Source organism: Myotis yumanensis, unplaced genomic scaffold (assembly GCF_028538775.1).
Source record: "Myotis yumanensis isolate MYYU_CA2020_CCGP unplaced genomic scaffold, mMyoYum1.0.hap1 SCAF_23, whole genome shotgun sequence".
NCBI classification, from domain to species: domain Eukaryota; kingdom Metazoa; phylum Chordata; class Mammalia; order Chiroptera; family Vespertilionidae; genus Myotis; species Myotis yumanensis.
In genome coordinates, this window is record NW_027223774.1 from 13,371,685 (window position 1) to 13,381,275 (window position 9,591).

The 9,591-nt window shown below is 54.7% G+C and overlaps 1 protein-coding gene across 1 annotated transcript in view; it reads right to left on the reverse strand.

The window, feature by feature from the left end:
* The window catches only part of PPP1R37 (protein phosphatase 1 regulatory subunit 37), a 45,223-nt gene extending 35,994 nt beyond the window's left edge, over window positions 1-9,229 (reverse strand). Inside the window, 1 exon segment of the mRNA XM_070401573.1 lies at window positions 8,660-9,229. Within this exon segment, the coding sequence (XP_070257674.1) occupies window positions 8,660-8,861 (202 nt within the window). The 5' untranslated portion in view covers window positions 8,862-9,229.
* Window positions 9,230-9,591: the final 362 nt, after the last annotated feature.

Genomic DNA, 9,591 nt, shown 5'->3' on the forward strand with positions numbered 1-9,591 from the left:
TAACTATATTATGCCAGGACCCAGCAGGGTCTGGGACTGTTTTTTATTGCTTTCTGGGTCTGGCAAGTGTGGGATCTAAAGAGATGATACAGGCAAAGCCACTTGCTGAGGTCACATGGAGGAGGTAGTGTATCACGTGCTATCCACCACCCCACGAGGAGGGGGCAGGATGAACCGACAGGGGAAGGGAGAATGGGTGGGGGAAAACTGTCACCTTAGAAGTGTTACAGAAAACACTGCTGATGGCAAAACCTTCTGGGGGAAGAAGAGGTTCAGCTAAACTTAATGAATAAATCAATGAAGTCAAATGTTAGCTACTAGCCAACACAGGGCCACACAGCCCAGAGTCTACAGGCTCCTGGCCCATGGCCAACTCCCTGGTCTCCCAGCCTCGGTCTCACCCCCCTTATGCCATCCCCCCAAAGGTACGCCCTTTCTTAAAACCCTCTGCTGTCTCCCACCATCCTCAGGCCCAGGAGGTCCCACCTGGCAGGTGGTCTCTCCACCTTCTCCAGCCTCACCTCTGACCCTCCCGCCTCCACCTCTAGATTCCCCACTCCAGTAAGACTGGCTTTTTTCTATTCCTTGGCAGCACCTCACTAGCTCTCTCCACCTCCAACACTTTATACATCCTTCCCACTGCTCCTCACCTGGCTACGCCTGTGATTTCTTTAGACACCATGGCCCTTCCTCCAGGAAGCTACCCCTGCGCTGCCCGCCTGCATACACCCTGTGAGCTCTTCCTAATCAGAGTCCTGGGCACCGAGATTTATTAGAATTGTTTACTGTGTATCTCCTTCACTCCATGGAAGCAGGGCCTCGGCCTGCCTTCCCCACCCCACACCTGGCATGGCCTCACCTTGCTAAATGAATGGTTGGTTACAGAACCAGAACTGCACATTCAGCCAGGATGTACTGAACACCCACCACGTATCAGGCACTGTGCAGCACAGTAAGCACTCAGGCCAAGGGTCAAAACGAGAACCCCACGCTGAGGACACAGGAACAGCACAGTGGGGCCCTCCCAGGACACCTGTCCAAGAACCACAGTGAACCTCCTCCTGAGTGCCTACTGGGCCAGGCCCTTGATTCGGTCTGTTTCTCAACCCTGCCACAGCCCTGCCAGGCCAGAATTGTCACCTCCATTTTATAAAGGGTTATGGGTTATGGAAGGAAAAATTACACCATACGCAGACTGAATGCAGCAGCCAAAGCACAGAACGTCAGTCCAAGGGGCCAAGAGTGCAGGCTCCGGAGCCAGACTACCTGCGTTTGAATCCCAGCTCAACCGCTTACTGGCTCTGTGATCTCAGGTAAGCTACTTCACCTCTCTACCTCCATTTCCTCATCTACTAATTGGAAAGAACAGCACTTAGCCCAGTGGCAGGCACATGGAAGGCAATGAGTGGTGACTATGAAGGTCATGCAGAGGGCAGGGATTTCCACCTGGACCCCTCCCCGCTCTACCACAGCAGGCTGCCTTCCCAACTTGAATTTCTATAGTTATCTCAAGTCAGACATTTCCATTTGCTCCAAGACAAGTCTGTGAGGTCAACCCCAGCCACCCCTGAACTGGGGTCTAAAAGGCAGCAGGCTTGGGACTGAGCGTTGGCCAGCTGAGCTGAATAAGGAACCGCTGAGCACAAGGACGGTCAAATCTGGGGAGCTTTGCAGAAACAGATTCCTAGACCCCAACCCCAGGGACTGCCTCTTATAGCCAGTCCAGCTCAGGCACCTGGCTCTACACGGTTCTTAATATGAATGACTGTGAAAGACTAACGGTAGCCACAACGCCTCACTTCGAGAACGCATACACGCACGCATGCACACACTTCCACTGCCTCACTCAATGACTATCTGCTGAGTGCCTACTGTGCGCCAGATCTGCATGCTCGTTCTGGGGCCTGCAGACCTCTGAGGAAGGGTCCCTGTCCTGGCACAGACTGGATTAACTACGCCAAAGAGCTCTCTCCCAAATACCGCCATGGATACGAGGACACACCTCATTCCTCTGCCATTCGTCCAGCATCTGAGCCCTCCTGTGCGCCAGACCGAGGTCACAGAGGTGACTCTCACACAGTCTTTGTCCTTGAAGAGGGAAATTTGATGCGGACACAAATAGAGAGTCGGAGGTGGAAGGAATGAGGGCAGCCTGCCTGAGTTTGAGTGTGCAAAGGGCCGGGCCTGGCAGAGCAGGCGCTCACACCATAGTACCATCAACCAGGTCATGTCCCAACAGGGCAGATGGCTGGAGTGGGGGCGGGGGACATTCTACAGAGGGGATTAAGGCTCAGGGAGGAGCTGAAACTTGTCATCAGCTGGTACCTGGAGAGGCTGGGGCTAACACTTTCAGATTAGAATCTTGGTGCCCTTGAAGCCTCTCTCAGGCTGATGGTACAAGGCATGCTGATTTAGTTTCAGCTCAGAGAGGTTGGGCAACTTGCCCACAGTCACCCAGCTTGTAACAGATAGGATCAGGCCTGGATATCTTTCTCATGCCCAGTCAGGGATGGCTGGGGCACTCATCTCAAAGGAGTAGGTCAGGGACAGCAGGGATCTGATGGGGTAGGAAGCACATTAAGGGTTAGAGACTCTAGGAGGGGGCAGAGGACTGGCAATGACAAGAAATGCAAAGGAAACATCTGCTGAGCATTCACTATGGGCTACTATCTTTTTTAAAAAAATGAATTTATTAGGGTTACATTGATTAATAAAATTATACAGATTTCAGGGGTACAATTCTATAATGCGTCATCTGTATATCGTATTGTGTGTTCACCATCCCAAGCCAAGTCTCCTTCCATTACCATTTAACCCCCCACCCTCCTTTTCGTCTGGTAATCACCATACTGTTGTCTATGAGGTTTTTTGTTGTCTTTGCTTAATCCCTTCACCTTTTTCACCCATGGACTGTTATCTTACTTAATCCTTACCATCACCCTATGAGGTACTGTTGTCAGCTGCATTTTATAGACAGAAAAATCACACCCAAAGTCACACGGCAGTCAATGTACCAATGCCCGCAGTAGGTGAGGTTGGGCCCAGATGGAAATCCGGGCAAAATCGTCAAAGCCACCCTCCACAACCCTTTCCCCACTCCCCAGCAACACCACCACTTATGCTCAAACAAGCTAAAAAAATTTTTAATCCTCAGCTGAGGATATGTTATTGTTGTAATTTGTTGATTTTTAGAGAGAAAGGAAAGGAGAGAAAAAGAAACACTGAACGACGGTCGCCTCCTGCACATGCCCCAATCAGGAACGGAACCCACAACCCAGGCATGTGCCCTGACTGGGAATCGAACCTGCAACCTTTTGGTGTACGGGACGACACTCCAATCAACTGAGCCACCCAGCCAGGGCACAAATGAGCTGAATTTTAACCAAGGGCCTCTCTCTACCACTAACAGGTCATTTCTACCTGTCCAACCAGTTTCAAGGACTAAATTTGCAGCCCAGGTTTCAATAAGAACAAAGAGTAAGGCACTTCCACTCTCTTTGATCCCCATTTAAGAATACCATGGCCACTGCCTCCACCACCCCCTCCCAAGCTCAGGTGGCTGCACCGTTGGGCCCCTTCAACCTGCAGACACCTCCACTCCACACCAGGAGTTCCCCCCCTCCCACACTCCAGGACTGACTCTCCGGGGCTGGAGGTCAGGGAGTGGTGAATGAGTCATTGGGAGGACTAGAGGGAAGAGAAGACAAGCCTCCCAGACTGTGGCCAGTGTCACATGCTCTCCAATGCATGCCTTGCAAGCCCCACGCCTCCCCGCACAGCGTGCAGCTGGGACAGCTGAGCCTTGGGTCATTCTTGCAGTTTGATCTGGAAGGGTTCCTGGTACAAGTCTGGCCTTGGCCCTCAGAAGAGCTGGAATCATAGGCCTGCCACCTCAGGGTGGGGTGGGGTGCAGCCAGCTCGCCCCTCCTCTGCTGGTGCCCACGTCCACACCCACCCCCTCCCCCGAGAGCAGAGTGTACACAAGCCCAGCCTGGCAGTACTGAGGCAGCGTCTGCCACTCAGTTTCCACCCCACCTCCTCCCCAAGCTTCACTTCCCATCCCCATGCACCAGAGGAGGTTCATCCCATGGCTCAGACACCCTGGGTGGTCAGCGGGGCAGGGGTCACCCTTTCACAGATGAGGAAACTAACAAGCTCAGCAGGAGCCAGTGCCTTGCTGGAGGCCTGGAAGCACACTCTGGCGAGATGGGTCCCAGGTGTGGCCGGGCCTCACCCTTTCAGAATGGCTGCACACATGTGCACTAGCTCTCATTCAACCACAACTGCTGCATGTTCTTCGGGGGGCCGAGGACAGACAGTCTGCTCTCCATTCTGGTGGGGGAGAGACCACTCACGCAAAAACAAACACGGCATGTAACATCAGATGGCCGTATGTACCGCGGAGGAAACAAGCCGGCTCCCGGAATTGGGGTGGTGGGGACACTATGTGAGATGGGAGCCAGGGAAGGACTCTCTATGCTCTGGGAGGCCTGGGACCCTCCCTCACAACCTCCCTCCTCCATAGCACCTCACCTCCAGAAAGCCCCAACTTTGGCAGGGCCTGATGGGGCTCTCGCCCTCAGGCAGACACCTCCAGGACTCCCTCCCAGTGAGACCACCACTCTAGTCCCCGTCCCAGCCCTCCTCTACCCCAGCCAGAGGCTGCCAGGGGCCAGAGCTTCTCCTGCCAGGGCAGGGCTCTGCTAAGCAGGCACCCTGTGTTGGGCCCGATTCCTCTAGGCTGCTTCCCCCAGCCCAGGGGTGCTCTGCACCTCCTGGCCCAGGCAACTTCTCCATCTAGGATGGAAGAACAGCTTCTGAATGACCTCTCTCCCAGTTCAGGCCCGCCAACTCCTCCCTCCCCCTTGGCCTTGGAATCATGTCCGAACAGTAGGCCCCAGAATTACTCCTCCATCACCCTTCCCACTAGGTCCACAGCGAAGATGACACCCTCTGTGCTTTCTCATGGCTTACAGATCAACTCCAAGAAATCCCCCACCCCCTCCTCCAAGACCAACCCACTCCTCCCTGCAGTGCCCAGCGAAGACCCTTTGACCTCTCAGCTAGGTAGCCCCTTGGCCCAACTTTCCTCTTCTAAAGCCTGGCAAGCCTCCACCTCCCTCAGTCCCAGGCCAGTCAACAACACCACTGTCCCCCGCAAGCACAGAAGCCAGCCACCTGCTCCTCAGCTTTGATAGACCCTCCAATGTCCTGTCCCGTAAATCCCATTGTCAATGACCCTCTTCCCTGCCTGGCGCCCAAGATCATCCAACTCCTTTACTGCCAGACCAACTCCTTAACCCCTCTCCTCAGTCGAGACAAACCAACTCTTCCAGTCCATACACTGACCCATTTCTCCACGTCATCACCTCCCATCCAAGACCCACTGACTCCTCCAAAGTGTGCGTCCTGACCAGTCCTTGCAGGCTCCCTCTAAACTTCCAGGAACTAGACTCCTCCAGCCTGCAAGGCATCCTCACCGCTTACTTAGCACAGACCAATCGGCAACCAGACTCCCGCTGACTTGTCTTGACATTCTTCCTTCCCTCAAACTCCTTCACTGCCTCTCCAAGACTGCCCACCAAAACAAACAAAAAAACAAAAACAGCCCTAGCCAGTTTGGCTCAGTGGATTAGAGCTTCGGCTGCGAACTGAAAGGTCCCAGGTTCGATTCCGGTCAAGGGCACATGCCTGGGTTGTGGGCATGATCCCCAGTGGGGGACATGCAGGAGGCAGCTGATCCATGATTCTCTCTCATCACGGATGTTTCTATCTCTCTCTCCCTCTTCCTTCCTCTCTGAAATCAATACAAATATATTTAAAAAACAACAACACACAAACAAACAAGCAAAAATGATTCTGCCTGGGGAACAGCAGGAACGTACAAGCACTAGTATCTTATTTAATCCTCCCAACTACCTCCTGGTAGCAATTAGCGCCATTTGCCGAGGGAAACAGGACGCTCAGAGAAGAACGGCTTACTCAAAGCCAGACAGACAGCTGGTTGGTTACCCACAGCTGCTCCTCTTCTGAGAACCTGCAGATCAGAAATTTCACCCCACCCTGTGCCAAACTCTCTAACTGCCCCCCACGACCCTCTAGCTCACAAACTGACCATCTTCCCCAGGCCCAGTGAGTCCCATCTCTGCCCCTCTCCTGGAAGCTTGTGAAGCAGACACATCCAGGCCCCAACCCTGTGAACCAACTCCTCTAGACTGACTCTTAAAATGACCAGTCAACTAACGTCACCCCTAAAATGACCAGTAACAACTGCAACTTCATGAAGGCTCACCTTGGCCAATAACTTTTCACACACAATCTGATTTATTCCTCTCCTAAATCCTGTGGCATGGTGGTTGTTGTTTTTAATATATTTTTATTGACTTCCGAGAGAGCAACATCAATGATGAGAGAATCATTGATTGGCTGCCTCCAGCACGTCCCTGACTGGGGATCAAGATTGCAACTAGGGCATGTGCCCTGACCACGAATCGAACCATGACCTCCTTGTTCACAGGTCAAAGCCACACCAGCCTGGAAGGCATGGGTATTATCACCCACTTTACAGATGAGGAAACTGGGGCTCAGAGAAATTAGGTTACCAGTCTGAGGTCACGAAGTGGGTAAATGGAGTCAGGACTTGAACTGGAGCCTCCGCTCTTCACCACCCAGCTGTCTCCCCAGGTCTTCCCCCTGCCTGCTCTGAGCTCTCTGGACTGAATACCATACTACAGCCAGTGCCCACTCTCACTCTTCCCTTCCTCAGCCCCAGCCCCCCAAGTTCTCCAACCCAAAAGTGACCACCTATCCCTGGAGCCTAGAGCCGAAGAACTTGGCTGGCTTCCAATGTCAAGAATCTCAAATTATGCCCTACCCAGCTTGGCTCAGTGGCTAGAGCGTCGGCCTGCAGACTGAAGGGTCCCGGGTTCGATTCCGGTCAAGGGCACAAGCCCGGGTTGCAAGCTTGATCCCCAGTAGCGGATGTACAGAAGGCAGCGGATCAATGAGTCTCTCTCATCATTGATGTTTCAATCTCTCTCTCTCCCTCTCCCTCTCTGAAATCAATAAAAAAAATATGTATTTTTAAAAAGACTGCCCTAACTGGTTTGGCTCAGTGGATAGAGCGTCGGCCTGGGGACTGAAGGGTCCCAGGTTCGATTCCGGTCAAGGGCATGTACCGTGGTTGCGGGCACATCCCCAGTAGTGGGTGTGCAGGAGGCAGCTGATTGATGTTTCTCTCCCATTGATGTTTCTAACTCTATCCCTCTCCCTTCCTCTCTGTAAAAAAATCAGTAAAATATATTTTTAAAAAACTAAAAAAAATAAAATAAAAACATAAAAAAGAATCTTAAATTAACCCCCGTCTCTTTAGCAGTAACTAGTCACACTGGCATTGATGGTGGACGCCCTGTGTGTTCAGCTTCCAGTTACCGTGTTTCTCACTCTCACACCGAAGGCACCAAGTCCTCCTTTGCCACCGACAGCAGCAGCCCCTCCTCTTTCCCCAGGGCCAACAGACCAACTTCTACCAGCCAGGGCCAGCCTGCTCCCTCTCCCTGTGGGCTCTCCGCCCCAGCACAGGAACGGACTCACCCTCACGGCTGCCGTCCATCACAGGAGAGACTGTCCACCTTCCCAGCCCTCGGGTAAAACACTCCTCCAGCTAGCTGCCCTCTCAGCTCCAACGCTGACCTGACCTCCTCCAGGGACCTACAGTCCACAGACTTGCTTCCTCCCCCAACACCTCCCCCACCCAACTTCTCCCATGTTCTCACCTTCTACCGACCACCAACCAGCAACTCCAATTCCCCAATTCTTTCTCGGGTGGGGGGAAAAAAAAAGAGCCTTCTCTACCCAGGCCCCAAAGTCCCTCTGCTCCTGAACGACTACCAACTACAGTGGGGCCTTGACTTACGAGTGTCCCGACTAACAAGTTTTTTGAGATACCAGCTGTCTCTCGGCCGATTTTTTGCACTGACTTGATAGAGTAATCTGAGTTAACGAGCTCCTTAACGAGCTCGGTCTCGGAACGAATTAAACTCGCAAGTCAAGGCCCCACTGTATTGCTTCCAAGCACGAAGTGACTTTCCTTCTTCTTCACGCCAAGAGCTAACACCTGACTCTCTCACCCACCCCCAATGGACCACCATTCTGCTCCTTTTCTGCGAGTTTACCTTGACTCCCGTTCCCCGACCCCAGGATTTACCGCCTCCGCTGCGGCCACAGTCCAGGTTTAGTCCCCTGCCTTTCCCCCAGGCTTCAGACCAGGAAACGGAACCGCTTCCATCCCATGGGCCCAGCAGACTTCTCCAACTGCCCTTCCAGCGCCCGTGCTGGCCTCCTCCTCCCCGGCTAGCTCTCTCGATCCTGCTCCGGGGGGAACTATGAGCTCAAAGGCTAAGTCCTCCCGATCTCCCAGGCCACCAAACTTTCTTTTAATGGTTCATCGTTTTAATTCCTAAAACCATCAGGCGGAGGTGGGGGTGGGCATAAACGGGCTACGTCTCACCTTCCCGACCCAATAGCCATCCCATCTCTACTGACGACTGTCGCCTGAAGTCATCATTAGGTGCAATTTACTGAGCAGCACCTGCGTGCTGGGCGCCGCACCGGCTCCCGAGGCCCCGCGCGCCCGCCCCCTCTCCTCGGTTGTGGTTACCGTGTCTCCAGGGGTCTTTGGGCTCCACCGCTCCGGACACAATATCCTCGTCGGAGGGGAACGTGACGCGCTTGGCCGCAGCCTTGAGGCGCCCGTCGGTCGGGGACGATGCGGGGCTGGGCGACTGGGCCTCGGCGGGGGCCTCTTCGGCGTCGCCATCCGCGCCCGGCCCGGGCGGCGCCTCCTGCGGCGGGTTCTCCATCGCCGCCGCCGCCGCCGCCTCCTCACGGGGGCCCCGGGGACATGCCCCGGGCCCCGGACTTGTCTCTCCGGGCCCGCCCGCCGTCTCGGGGCATGGGCTCCGCCGCTCTTTCAGGCGCCGCCTCCGTCCGCTTTCCTGGTCGTCGTAGTCGTCGCCGCCACCGGGAGCCCGAGCGCGCCTCCTCCGAGCTCCGCGTCCGCCTGCTTGTTCGCAGCCGCACTTTCGCTAAAGGCCGGGTGAGCCCACCGCGTACTAAGAAAAGCAGAAAATCGATCTGAGCTGTCTGCAAGCAGAGTCGCCTCGCGGGGTGCTGAAGTGGGAGAACAAAAGGCAGCTAGAGCCACGGGAGAAAGAAACGTGAGCGCGGAATCCGCAGAGCCGGAACTGCAGAGCGCGGCGGGCGGGGCGAGGCGGACGCCGTCTCCCGGAGCAGCGCGCACGCGCGAACCCGAGCCGCCAGCCCCCCCGCCCCCCCGCCTTCCCGCCTCCGTCCTAAGAGCTGTGGTTCGGGCTCGCGCACTTTCGTCACTAGCTCAGACACTGCATAAGGGAGGGGAGTCGATAAAGATAAAAAAGCATCTGCTTGCCCGGGCTAGGCCAACTGAGAAGGAGAGAGGTGAAGGGGTGGAGAACTTGAAAGGTGATAGCTGTGTGGAATGTGAGTGCTGGTGACGGGTACTGACCGAGGATCCTCTACCTGGAGACCGAGCTCGTGCCCCCTTGCTAGTCT